This window comes from Crinia signifera, chromosome 4, assembly GCF_055691185.1.
Source record: "Crinia signifera chromosome 4, ASM5569118v1, whole genome shotgun sequence".
In the NCBI taxonomy this organism is placed as follows: domain Eukaryota; kingdom Metazoa; phylum Chordata; class Amphibia; order Anura; family Myobatrachidae; genus Crinia; species Crinia signifera.
The window spans coordinates 203,291,827-203,306,073 of NC_139220.1; the positions used below are offsets into that span (position 1 = coordinate 203,291,827).

General features: G+C 44.2%; 1 protein-coding gene across 1 annotated transcript; it reads right to left on the reverse strand.

The window, feature by feature from the left end:
* Nucleotides 1–7,414: 7,414 nt before the first annotated feature.
* Nucleotides 7,415–10,769, reverse strand: LOC146073011 (TIP41-like protein). The gene is made up of 2 exons (XM_083180184.1): nucleotides 10,583–10,769; nucleotides 7,415–8,589 (listed from the first exon to the last, which is right to left on the reverse strand). Exons 1-2 carry the CDS (start codon nucleotides 10,767–10,769, stop codon nucleotides 8,033–8,035), a joined length of 744 nt encoding a protein of 247 aa, XP_083036310.1. The 3' UTR covers nucleotides 7,415–8,032.
* Nucleotides 10,770–14,247: the final 3,478 nt, after the last annotated feature.

Genomic DNA, 14,247 nt, shown 5'->3' on the forward strand with positions numbered 1-14,247 from the left:
GACCCAGCATTGAATACCCCCCTAAATTGGGAAAAAAGGCACTTAAGAGGGGACATGATTATTATCTATAAAATAATGAACTGTGTGGGGTCCTGAGGAGCTTGAGAACCACTGACCTAGAAACTGTACTATTCAGAGCATTCTGGCATCTCCAGAGTCACTAATGGCAAAGGTACCTCAACCACAGGTTCCTTCTCATGACCTCCGAGCATCCATTGGACCACTAATGTCACGAGTTTAGCTGTGCTATCTCTGCAGTGACCTTTTATTGTTACTGTGAGCTTTTGTATATAAGTGACTCGTCTGTCTTTAGTCATAGGGTTGGATCCAAGTAGAAAAATCTTTAGTCATAGGGTTGGGTCCAATTCGCCGCAGTGCTTGCCACAGACTTGTTAAGCCCACTGCTAATGTGACTTTACCCATAGATTCCAAGTTAATTGTTCAGAGCTATGGGTGAATGGTGCACTTACAGCGCCTATGGTAAGGGCAGAAGCCCTACTTCTCTTTGTACAACAGGATAAAACATACCGAGCTGTATCATTCCACCCAGGGATAGACTGGAGCTGTGAAACAGCACTGGCATATTGCTGGACGTGTAAAGTGAGCACAGAGAATTGTTATGTGCAGGGCTGCCAACATGGGGGTGCTATGGGGACAACTGACCTGGGCTCGGCCACTCTGCCAGAAGGGTAGGGCACGTCCCCGACCACTCTATCCCTGCAGCACCCCCTGCCTCTTCAGTACATAGCTGCCAGCCACCGCTGGGCCCTAACCTCTAGTCGTCAGCCTTCATCCTTCCTCACAGCGATGGGCTGCGCTTCCTCTGCAGCCCGTCGCACAGCATCAGAGTTGCCTTCCCGCTGCCTCTCTGGGACCTTCAAAAAGTCAGGACAGCCAGGAGCCCCCACAGGAAGCCTCAACAAGTGCAATGTGACGTGATGATGTCACGCCGTGCACAAGCCTGAGCTCAGAGGACGAGATGCTGGCACTGCTGGTGCAGTGGTGCAGCTAGGTGCCGGGAGCAAGGGCATGTTTCGCGCCACACCGGTTTCTAGTAGGTGGGGCTCTTGCACGGTGAAAAGGGGGCACGGCCTAACATTATACCACACACCATAATGCCCATTGCACATTTTAGCAAACTTTGTAATACCCATTACACATAAAGCCAAATGCCGTAATGCCAATAAGACCACACATGATGCCCATTACATACTATATAACAAACCATACTTCCTATTACTTACTGCATAACAAACCATAATGCCCATTACACATTTGACACATAAGTGCCACTTACCTACATGCTCATTGTTAGGAACTTCATGCTCGATGCCAGGGGCTTCATACTTGATGCCAAGGGGCTTCATGCTCAATGTCAAGGGGGACTAAAATTGCTCATTGCCAAGAGGGACTGAAATTGCTTGTTGCCAAGGTGTAGTGAAATTGATCATTGCCAAGGGGTACTGAAATTGCTCGTTGCCAAGGGGGACTAAAATAGCTTGTTGCCAAGGGGGACGAAATAGCTCATTGCCAAGGGGGGCTGCAACCCACTCCCCTGCCCGCCCAGCTCACCCGCTCCCCTTTGTGCCCGGCTGAGTGTCCATCGCTCAATTCTCAAGCCTCTCGCTGGACCGCTAGCCAATAGGTGCTCACAGTCCAGCAGCCACCAATGCTGCTTCTGATTGGCTGCTGGACCGCAAGCGCCTATTGGCTAGCAGTCCAGTGGGAGACTTAAATAGAAAATAGCAGCAGACACTCAGCCAGGCACAGCGGTGAGCGGGCGAGCCGGGGGAGCAGGGCTGGGGAGACGGCGGCAGAGTTTGCGGTGCACGGCTACGGCGCCCTGTGATCTTTCGGTGCCCTTGCTATGCCCCTGCGCTGGTGTGACAGGAGGGAGTAAGAAGCAGCCTGTCAGTGCCTGGGAATGGATCCATCATTTAGATCAGCGTTTTGCCACCCCAACCAGCCTGCTCAAGTAATTCATATAATTATATTGTAACACATTAGGGAGGGTTAAGAAGGGAGGGGGAGAGGGAGGAGGGGGAGAGGGAGGAGGAGGAGAGGGAGGAGGAGGAGAGGGAGGAGGGAGCCCCGCCGATATTGTTAGTCCTAGTCCCCAAAATTTGTGATGGCAGCACTGGCAAACTTTCATTTCTCGATGCCAGAAAGCAGAGCAGCTTGGACAGCCCCATTTTTAGTCTGAAAGTAGTATAATAGATCAGAGAGAGAGAGAGAGAGAGAGAGAAAGAGAGAGAGAAAGAGAGCTCTGTATAAAAGCCCATACACACAAAGTGTAATCCCTTTACTCTTTTACTATGTAAAGGTTACAACTAAGTAACTAAGTGCCTCCACCCAAACTTTATTTAATTAGTTTCGTCTAGGAAACACTCATCTAACTCATCTAATTGAGTATATGCCTATCTTATAATGTTACTCCCTTATGAACTTGGCTAACCCGTCAATAGAATAAGTAAGTTTAATACAATTTCTATTTATCAATACATAAGCATACAGGAACATATCAATAATAACATACAATACATTTTCATGCTCTTTATACAATACAATACAGTACCCTCTAATCCTCCTAAATCCTATACAGAAATACTTGCATGCATTACAAAAAAAACCTTAGCTGGCCAGCATGAAAGGAATAATATATGCTCATGTTGGGGCCCACTGTAAGCATACAGTTCAGTCTTCCTTTGAACTAATAAAAGTGTATCTATCTGAATGTAGTAGTTGAAAAGTATTAGTATTGGATACTAATGTATGTATCCAATCTAATCAAACCTTTTCTCTGTCTCTGAGAGTTCTTTATATACAATGTTTCCAGTTACTTAAATCTGGCTGTCTGTCCAGACTTTGAGTGACACTTTTTAGCTCTGTGCTAATTATACTCTCCTAGCTCTGTAGTTTCCTGCAGTCAAATCTCTTAAGTGAAGTGTGAACTAGTATCTCACCCTTCTGTCTGCTTGCTCCTTAACTCTTTCTCTGCTGCACTTGAGTGGGATATGATGATATTTTATATTTGTGGTTCACCGGCTCCTCCTTTGCTGGCGCCGCTGCTGTGATGATGTGAGTACCTCCTACTTTAGTGGCTCAGCAGAGGCTCGGTGACCTGACACTCCCTCCGGGCTTTGGCAGAGCAATACTGTCAGTCACCGCTCTGCCTCCTCTGTCTTTCCCAACTTGTAGCACTAGGCCACAGTCCTCCTTCCTGCACCGGATGATAGATGATGCAGCTTGTGTTTAAGTTGGACAGGGAGCGGGGTGCTCCGCTAAGTAGTAACTCCTTCCTGGCTCACTTCCCCAGCCACATAGTATAGCGCCTAAGTATCTACAGCTCTTAATGTTCACAGCTATGCGGCAGCAGAGAAGGTAAGCGCTGGATAAGGGAGACTGTCAGTCTAAGGCCAGCAGCGTTTCTGGCAGCCCTTCACAGAGTCAGCTCACTGGTCAACTGCCTGGTCAACTGCCTGGCTCAAGGACAGTCCTTGTTCTCACTGATTGACAGCCTAAGGAGTCTCATGGGGCTCTGGAAATTTCCAGTGCTGTGCTTGTTGCTCTACAAGTCTTTAAGCCAGCATGCCAGTATACCATACATATAATATATGTACACCGTTAAATATATTCTATATACGTACATACATATACATCACTTCAATAAATATATTAACATTACAATTTCATATTTTTACATATATATATCAAAATACATGTATAACCTAAAGTAGGGTTACAAAAGCTCAAAATCTCCCAGCTTGTTATGGCGGGCTATAAGTGGTTAGAGCTGATGCACACTCCCGCACCGACGCAGATCCGTCGCCCTGTATTACAAGATGACTGAACCACTTTACATAGGTTCCTACTATGGAAAGTGGTTCGCCCCCCGTGAAAAATCGTTGGGATAGGTGAAAATCTCTCAGTGTGTATGTACTGAGCGATTTATCGGCCATTGATTTTCATCACTTCCTTCATGGATAAAAAGCCCCTTTACTCAAGCACTGTTTCTCTACCTGGATCTGTAGTGATGAAGGGAGATGTATCAACTTTGAGAGAGATAAAGAGAAGTTGCCCATCAGCTTGTGCCATTTTTCTAGCATACTGTAGCCTGTAAAATGACAATAAGGGGGAAATGTAATAGTATGAGAGAATCAGAAAGTGAGAGACCGAATGGCATGATTTACAGCTCTCTTTTATAGGCCTTGCCCATCTCATAAAAATGATCTAATTCCCCAAATTACTGTACCCCCTCCGGCTCCTACCTGTATTATTAACTGTAAAAGATGAGAATCAACTCAATAGTGCATTCTGCAGGTTTATATGGTCGGGTAAAAAAAATAAAATGAGTCTCAAAATTCTACAAAAAATAAATAAAAAAGAAGGGGGTATAAATTTTCTGCACTTAGCACTTTATAATCAAGCTGCGATATACCCATACCCTCCAACTGTACCGTTTTAGCCGGTGCAGTACCGTTTTTTAACGGTCTGTACCGGCTAAAATAAACTGTACCGATTGTAGCGTTTTTTTAATATCAGCTCTGGCTGACTGGGGCACTCTGGGAGATGTAGTTGATTATACTGCCGACTGCTCCCCAGGGAGCATGGAGGAGCAGCCAGCTGGAACTACATCTCCCAGGGTGCACGGCGGAGGGCTGTGTCAGGCTCAGCTCCCCCTGCTCATGGAGAGACTGGGGATGTCTCGGCTGTGCAGAGACTACAAGTCCCGGCCGCTACAGTACAAGCCACCACCTCCGGGGCGGCGTGACGTCACGAGGTAGGAACAGCCAGCCCAATATTTATATTAAAATTGAACGCTTGATGAAATTGGCAATGTGGTTGAAAGAAAAATGGTCGAGGTCACGCCCCCTTTACCTGTGGTCACGCCCCTCTATCAATGGCCACACCCCTGTACCGGTTTTTTAGTTGAGAATGTTGGAGGGTATGTAGACCAATATATCAAAGATTGGCTAACCTCCTCTAATTATTATGCAAACTCCGAGTTGGAACAACAATTTATTCTTGACACACATTTAACAGCCTTCCTTCATATGGACAAAATACGTACCTTCCATAGCAGTAGAAAATCCACTCTTAACCTCCACCAAATCAGTTTGGTCAAAAATCCGGAAAACTGGAAATTAAACCCTCTAAAATCGCTATTTCTTCCTCTTTGGTTGAACCCATCTTTTCAAGATGGAAAATCACAATTATCTTTTTGCTTGTGGTCTCATAAGGGCTTATCTTCCATCAATTGCATAACAGATATTGACTCCCACAAACCCCTCACCATCACACAAATCAGAAACAAATATAACTTTACTAACTCCCACGTACTTGTCATATACCAAGTACAACATTACACAAACGTGGTTCTAAAAACCCTCTTAAATAGTGATTTATCTAACCCACTAGCTGCAGTATTTCTTCTCCCTAATCAAGCACCAAAACTTATATCCCTTTTTTATTCTATCATTCGTAAACCAATATTCTCAAAAAACTTTAACTCAGACATACACACCAGGTTAACACACTTTTCACACCATGCCTGAATCCTCTTATAGAGAAATGACATGCAAATCATATTATCAAAGTTACATCTCACCTTCTAGGGCCTTCAAAATTGGAATAACTACCTCCGCTTCATGCCTTAAATGCAACCATGCACCTGCCACTTCAGTTCATTACCTCTGGGAGTGCCCAATGATACTCAGTTTTTGGTCCCAGATTATTAGTTATATTAATTAATTTAGCAAAATAACATTTCTGGCGTCCCCGGAATTGGCTGTCCTAGGGGTAATGAAATCCCTCTCACACCTTGCACCGAAAGACAAACAGTTTTTATCCATTGTGGCTGGAGTAGCCAGGAAATCAATACTCCAACAGTGGATTTCCCCACATCTGCCTTCTCTACAACTCTTTGAAGAAAAAGTTTTTTTTATCTTTAAAATGTCCTGGATGGAAGCCTCACTGTCAAAATCAACCTAGGCTCAGTGTTTTTTTCAGCATATGGGACAATTATATCCAATCGCAACCTCCTGACCCAATACGCCAGGTACAACTTTGTTTTCCCCGACTACAAAATACCAATTTATCCACATAAATTGTTACCCTTAATAATATAGATCCACACCACCAATACCACCAGCTTTCTCCATGCTCTTCCCCAGATTTAGTTGGGATGTGTCACCTCCGGAGACTCATCGCAAACCAATATCCCTCCCCCTATACCAAATTCTTTATCTCCCCTCCCCCCCATTACCCTTTACTCTCCTTTTTTACCTTTTCTATATCCCCTTTCTACTTTCTAGTTTTCTATTCTCACAACCATTAATATTTAACTCATCAAGATACACAGATTCAAATCATCATAACACAACCGTGATGATAAATAATGTATGTTTTGTTTATTCATTTATGACAAAAAATTAGAAAAATGTCAAATCCGCTTTAAATGCATATGACAACTGTTTTTCTATTGTTCCCACGTTGCACAATTTATCTTCGTAAATGGATCTCTTCGACAACACTATTCAGACCTGTCAACTGCGAGCTCATCCACTTGTTGGGACATCCTCATCCACAAAGACTATGCCCTTGGATAGTACCCAGTGAGCCTAAATTACCTAAGGACTTCTTTACTCTGTTCATTTCTCGTTGGTCTATTGTACACAAAACGTCTTTGTAATCCATGACTTGTTTACCTATGTATACATTAAGATCTTTATTAAAAAAATTATGGATATAAAAAAAAAGAAACTGAGAGACAAGTTTGATTTTGCAGTTTAAATGATTGACTGGAGATTTCTTACCAAATCTCTCACTTTCTGATTCTCTCATCCTATTACAGTTCCCCCTTATTCTCATTTTACAGGCTGTGCCGGCACGGTCAGCGTCTCTGGTTTTGCCTATTGTGGGAAGATATTGCTTTTGATATTAACTTTGAATCAGGCCCTCTGTTCAGTATAGTTAATTAAACATGTAATCACATAAAATGACCACAAGATGGAACTGTTTAGCTATTTATAGATTTAAGCAGACTCATTTATGAAGCCACAAACAGTCACTTTCCAGTGCAAAAGAAGATTTAGGCCCATTTTCACAAATGTACCTATGGCACTTAATTTAATGAAACAAAGTGATTTACAGAGTAGCAAGTGTATGAACAGGGAAAAATAAAGTGAGGTTGAAATAGGCACACTGAATACTAATGAATACATTGTGTAATAAATGATTCAATATACAGTCAATTAAATAAGGCAGATTAGACACCCTAGACAGGGACAACTCTGCCATTAGGCAGCTGCATAGGATGCAGTGATCTGGAGGGGGTGCCACTGAGTCTGTCTATCACAAAATTAAGGCTGTCTATGAGGAAGACATCCTTGTTATACTTTTTTTTTTTTTGAGTTTTAATCATTTTATTATTAAAGTATTGTTTCCAGCCTTATTGCTAGACCCTAGTTTTAATGGGACTGTGGGACTTAACCAAGCAAATGATACTATCGCGATTTCGTTGCTACCTTTAATGAAATGGGTACAGTTATAGGGGGGAAGCGTTTCCTGGATGACAATCAGCAGAGATCTATACAGATTAAAGATAATTTTGAACAGAGGTCATTTATGAGTGCATGTCTGGATACACTCATGTTGGCTGACAACCAATGATGCAAAGTAGGCCGAGGTCATCTGGACAAAAATCTTGTTTGGAAAAGTCCCTTAAATACAATGTACGGATCCTCAAGCCTCTTCTTGCATGTCCACTTTCATCTCACACCACATTACAGTTTTATAACACATTGACAACATGGTAAATCTCTGCTGGTGCCTTATGAAAATGTATAGAGACCTGCCAAGGCATCCGGGATTGAAGAAACACATGTAAACAGAACTGTGATCTCTAGGGAACAATTGATGAGAGTTTGTGCTTCAATGGTTACAAGAAAAACAAAATCTATGTAAAGTGGATTACTGTGAGGTGGATGCAAGTTCATCGGTACTCTTGAAAACAATCATTTGAGTGTGCCACTTATGGTGGTGGTATGGCTATGGGACCTACAGAGTCATCTTTTTCTGTCTGCGGTAACGTTGGAAATTCCAACTTTTCATAAATGGTTTCTGTGACAGGCAAGTACTGAGTGATCTCATTAGGCTCCGTGAAGAGGGGAGGAGGAACATGATTCAGGCTGCTGATTTTGCTCTCTCTGGAAGAGTATTCTCGCAACATGAATGTCTTGTCAGACTCGTGGTAGAGCCGAGTGTCATTCATTCGGATGAGGACACCATCCACTCGGAGGAAGAACCTGAGCAGAAGAAAAAAACCAGAAGGCATGACTCGGATTTTGACACTCAGACTCGACACCCCATGGTCATGTAGCTCATCTTCAAACAGTAGAACTTCCTCAAAAAACATGATCTGCTCTCTGGTCTTTAGTTTTTCCGTGTTAATGCGTTCTGCTGTTGGGACCACATCAAAAGTCAGGTTGCTGGCCAGCAAAGTTCCCTTGTAATCCGTGGTGTATGTCCAGTCATAAGGCTTCACAATTTCTTTGCTGTGCTCGCTGTCGGACCTACTCTCTTGCCACTCTTCAGCGCATATTTAGGAGAGGGGTGGGGTTGACATCTGCACACAAAGAAAGAAAAATTTTTGCCCTGTAAAATCAGGGTATTTCAACCGCTATATATTTTTCTGCTAGCGGGGGGTGCTATCCTATCGACTAAGTATAGTAGTTTTAGTAAAAAAGAGAAAGAAAAGTAGTCATGACCAATGTTCCCTCTAATTTTACGAAGGCTGTGTGCGGCAAAAGATTGTGGCTGTGCAACTTTTGTGCGTCACTTATATATAACTGGAAAATGACATTCAGCATTTGTTTTAACTTTACTTCAAACTGATATTAAACATTTAAACATTCAAAACACAGCACACAATGTAGTTAATGGGTGAAACACACATTAATTGAGTCCACAACTGCAAAAAGGGACCACTGCTGCTTTGTGCGCTCTGTTGTAATGTCTGTGCGCACGCTCGTCGAGTTGTGAGTGCGCGCACGCGCGCACAGCTTAGAGGGAACACTGGTCATGACGGATGCACACCACATGTATTTTGTAATTATTGGATCTTAATGAATAATGTTTACGAATTTTTATATCTTATGTGGGGAATCCTTTTAATCTTTATTGTGAACTGGATTCAGGATATACCCACAGTAGTTAGGCGAAATACAAGAGGTTAAAATTACTTAAATACAACAAGTACAGACATTTGGTGATAAAGATAAGAATAAGTGTAGAATAGTATTAAAATATAGGTAGACCGGATCAGTATGGTGTGATGCCTGTCTTTTTAAGCTTGGGATTTCTGTCCCCTGATATACTCGCTGATGCGATACGATCCCTTGTGGGTATCAGTAATTTATATATTGCCTATACTGGCACATCAGATTACAGAGTTTGGATATCAGTACTGGACCTTCGTTAGCCCTTATTGGTGGGTGATTACTTATATTCTGTGCAAAACCTGTGGCATATAGCCAACCCCTCAGATGCAGATGAATTTTCTCATGTGAGATTCGTGTTTGATTTTATTACACATTCGATGGATGCTGTTAGGGTTTATTGAGGAGATATAATACTCTCTACAGCAGTTTTTAGCTTTATTTGTTAATTCTAAACAGGTTTAATTAATAACAAACTAGAAAGTATCTGTCTAAATTGAGTGTATTTATATCACTACAGTATCTTTAACTAGTTTGTTGCATCAGAATGTGATTCACTACAATGTGGCTAACTAGGTTAGACTGTTATTGGGCGTTTACTGGTTTGTTATTTTATATTGTTAATCCAGTATGCAGTGAGATGCTGCCACCTACTGGTGGGAAACAAGTTATGCACCCACGAAATTCCAGAATTTTCACAGTCATACAGTACAAGCTTAAAAATTATTTTGACAGTTTAACTGAGGTATAATTCCTACTGCACACACATACAGTCCTGTGTCTACACTATAAACACAGATTAGAACACGTGTTTCGCACTAGCTTCTTCAAGCTAACCAGAGAATGATCTCACCTATGCGCTATTTATTAGTTAGAACCGCCAATCAATAGGCATGGTTCAGGTCACAATCTGTGTTTAGCCAATGAGTGTGTAGGAGATGCTGGCGTCATTGAGGCTTATTTCCGCCCTTTCAATGACGTTTCAGCGTCGTGACCTCATTGCGCAGGTCACCTGACCTGCGTCGCGTGTCACGTGGTGTGCGCTCCACCAATGGGAGCGTCTTTGGTGATATGATCCCGGAGCTCTGCTGTACAGGGTTGAGCCCCGTATCGCGCATATGTAATAACACTCGGAGTTCTATATTAATATGCTGGCTCCAATTGTGGTCAGATTTCCCTCTATTTATTTCAGGGACAGATCGTCTATCAGACTCTTCCTCCCTTGAGTATTGGGGTCTTGAGGTTCCATTTATTGGATACTTGATGATTTCGTGTTGTTAAGCACTCTTCAGCGCAGGCTACTCTCACAGCCCCTTGATTCTTGTTCACTCTTTTAAGTGCATCCCTAGCATTGAACTCAATACCAAACCCAGAGGAGTGTTGAATCTTTAAGACATTGTCCCCAAACATCATCTCATGGAGAGAGGGCGTATGCATTTCTTCGGCCAGTTTTTCAACATCAGCTGATTTCATAATGTGGGTCTTGATGGCTGTGAGCTTCCATGGTCCAAAGCTATAGTCTTGATTACTACTTTTAAACCCGTGAATCATCATGACTGGAGTCTATCAAGGTCAGACAAGCGCCATCCTCCCTTCCCGGCACATAACCCTGCCCACTCGCTTTCCAGTCAATCACTGTGGTCATCTCATTGACTAACAGCTGCTCTGTCCAATCACGAGGTAAGAGACCAGGCCTCCAGCGCCGAATATGCGACGCCATCAGGAATCACCCGCGGAATCCCTGCGACAGGCGCGAGCAGGGCTCTTCCTTGTTGTACTTAATGCAAGTCACAGTTGTGGATCTTTTAAGATGTCAACTCCACACTGGAACTGGAAAGTGGGTATTGGTGGCAGTGTGGGGTTGGGGAGGAGTAGGGTGAAATGAAGAAGTCTTAAGCTAGCCATACACTAGTGCAATTTGGCCACTGTTCTCCTGATTGTGATGGATAGAGCTGTAAAATCGGATTCAGTATTGAATCCCGGCGGTCGGGATCCCGGCGTTCAGAATCCCGACGCCGGAATCCCGACAGCCGAAATGCCGACAAGGGGGGACGTGGATCGCCCCCCCTTGCGGGCTCGCTGCGCTCGCCACGCAGCGGGCCCGGTGCCTCGCTACGCTCGGCACACTAATTTATTCTCCCTCCAGGGGTGTCGTGGACACCCACGGAGGGAGAATGTGTCGGCATTTCGGCGGTCGGGATTCCGGCGTCGGGATTCTGAACGCCGGGATCCCGACCGCCGGGATTGTAACTGCATCCCGTGAAATCGTGTGAAAAGTGGCCAAATTGCACGTGTTTGACATTAGATCCGATGCGCAGTCCCATACGAGTACTTCCTGAAAATAAACCAGCATCAGCTTATTAAGGCTGGCCTTACGTAGGGTGATTGACAGGCAGTCAGCGTTTAGAGGAGTGACCCAGCCTTTTACTGGGAATGTTCGAGAAAAATGCAGGCAGGCAACCAGACATTTGAAGGGAGGCCCAGTGCCATTAGCGCCGACCCTGAGCTCCCAAGCTTTATCACAATGCCGAGATAAGTCTGTGGCTATTCAGCCACTGTACACACGAGGGAGGGGGGACACATCTATCGGTGGTGAGTAAATGCATATAGATTTGAAGGTCTTTGCAAGGCTGTGATGCCATTCACATCCTTGCACAGGGATGGGATTACACTCTGGGGCAGCATATACCTGATCGCTGGGCTCCGACAAGCAGCAGCCCAGTGATCAAGACTGAATGATCCCAATTTATTTATTTATTTACAGTTTTTTACATAGCGCAATATATTCCCTTGCGCTTTACAATTGGAGACAACAGTGATTACACAAAGTGGGTAGATACAAAACGACATGGAGGTTTACAATCTAAAGGGATAATAGGAGGGTTACAGTACATAAGGATAGAATTCCATAGCATGGCAGTCCCATCTGGTTACAGCCGTCCTGGTGGGATGCAATTAGATATAAATGCTACTGGAGGTTGTGTGGGGGTCCTGAATATAATAGGCTAGCCTGAAGAGGTGAGTTTTCAGGGAAGGCTTGAAAGTTTGGAGGCTGGAGGAGAGTCTTAGGGGGTTATTCTAGTTCACTCGTAAAGGCACATTCACTCTCTAATGGAATGCAGGTGGGGCTGATGTAACATGTGTGCAGAGATAGTTAGATTTGGGTGGGGTTTGCACTTCAAACTGACATCTATATTGCAGTGTAAAAATAAAGCAACCAGTATTTACCCTGCACATAAACAATAAAACACCAAAATCTAACTCTCTCTGCACATGTTACATCAGCCCCACCTGCAGTGTATATGGTTTTGTCCATTAGAGAGTGATTGTGCCTTTCCGAGTAAACTAGAATAACCCCCTTAGTGTGCATGGAAGGGCATTCCATAGGATGGGTGCTGCCTGACAAAAAATGCTGCAAGTGGGAGCGAGTAATGAGTGTGGATGAGAGACGCAGATCTTGTGCAGAGCAGAGAGGTCGTGTTGGGATATATTTTGAGATAAGCAAAGACATATAAGTCGGTGTAGTCAGAGTAATGGCTTTGTATGTAAGTAGAAGTATTTTATATTGAATGCGGTAATACGCAGGCAACCAATGGAGGGACTGACGGAGTGGATCAGCAGATTATGAATGTCTAGCCAGGAAGATCAGCATCGCAGCTGCATTCAAAATGGATTGCAGTGATGAGAGTCTTTTCTTAGGAAGATCGGTAAGGAGGACATTACAATAGTCAATGCGTGATATAATGAGTGCATGGATTAGAGTTTGTGCAGTGCACAAATCTTGGATGTGTTTTTTAGATGCATGTAACATGATTTAGAGACAGATTGAATGTGAGGAATGAAGGACAATTGTCCACAGTGAGCGTCTGGCAGTAACCAAGAGAGCAGACACCCGGGCACCCAGAGCCACAGTGTCCTTTGCGACCTCTCCAAAATACGCCACAGCTTCTTGAATATGTTCCGAAAGAGGTACCAGTTCCGATCTGGGCTGACGCTCAATGAGGCCTCTGGATAATTCTTCCGCCCATTTCTCCATGGCCCTGTTAACCCAAGCAGCCACAATAGCAAATAAATCCAAAGAATAATCCTAGCTGTTGAAATTTTTTTTTTAAATGGTCTCCAACTGTCTATCAGCGGATTCCTTCAGGGCTACTGCACCCGGAATAGGCAGGGTTGCTTTCTTAGAAAGCCTACAGCCCAAAACGTCCGTCTGAGGTGGAACTTCCCACTTAACACGGGACTCCACAGGGAAAGTATAATAGGCCTTGAGACGCCTGGACATCTGAAATTTTATATCTGGAGACTTCCAGATCTTAAGCAATGGTTTCTCCAGTTCTGTGGAACCCTAAAACTGTCCGCCTCCACAACTTTGGACCAGCGCGCTAACCTGGTCCAAGAGCCGCACCTCTAACGTTGCCCCTGGTTCCTCCGTGTGCGGCTGACCGTGGAACCGGATGGCAAGCCGCGTGCAGCTGCGGTGGGTCATCAGTGCTGATGGTCAGGGAAAGAGACGCGCGCTGCAGGCAGCGGTGTCCTGTTCCTCCGGACGCATCCCACAGTGCAGGCAGTCAGCGGGGACCCTGACTGCCTGTGCTGCTACTGTAATTATTAATAAAAACAGCCCTGAGCCCCCTTATAAGAAGGTGACCCAGACCCAGGTAACCGACTCCTCTGGGCACTTTATTAAGACTGGATGTCAGAGGGGAAGGGGGGGAGGAGCCGTGCTACTGACAAACTTCTTAAAGTGCTGACTCCTCACATGCACAGCATCAACCCAGCATAGAGACTTCTTCATTGTCCCCTATGGCATGATGGAGAAATTGCACATCAGTGATGTATAACTCCTTCAATATAGACAAACTTTTTAGCATTGAAGAACCTTGTTAGGTAGCATTGCGCAGCTAAATGGACATTGTGGGGGCTACCATCAATTCATTGTGTCGACAGTAGCTTCATTGTGACCCCCCATCGTGTCCCCACTCCCGCCATACGATGCCTTGATAATTGGCTTTGTAAAAGGTGGACAAGG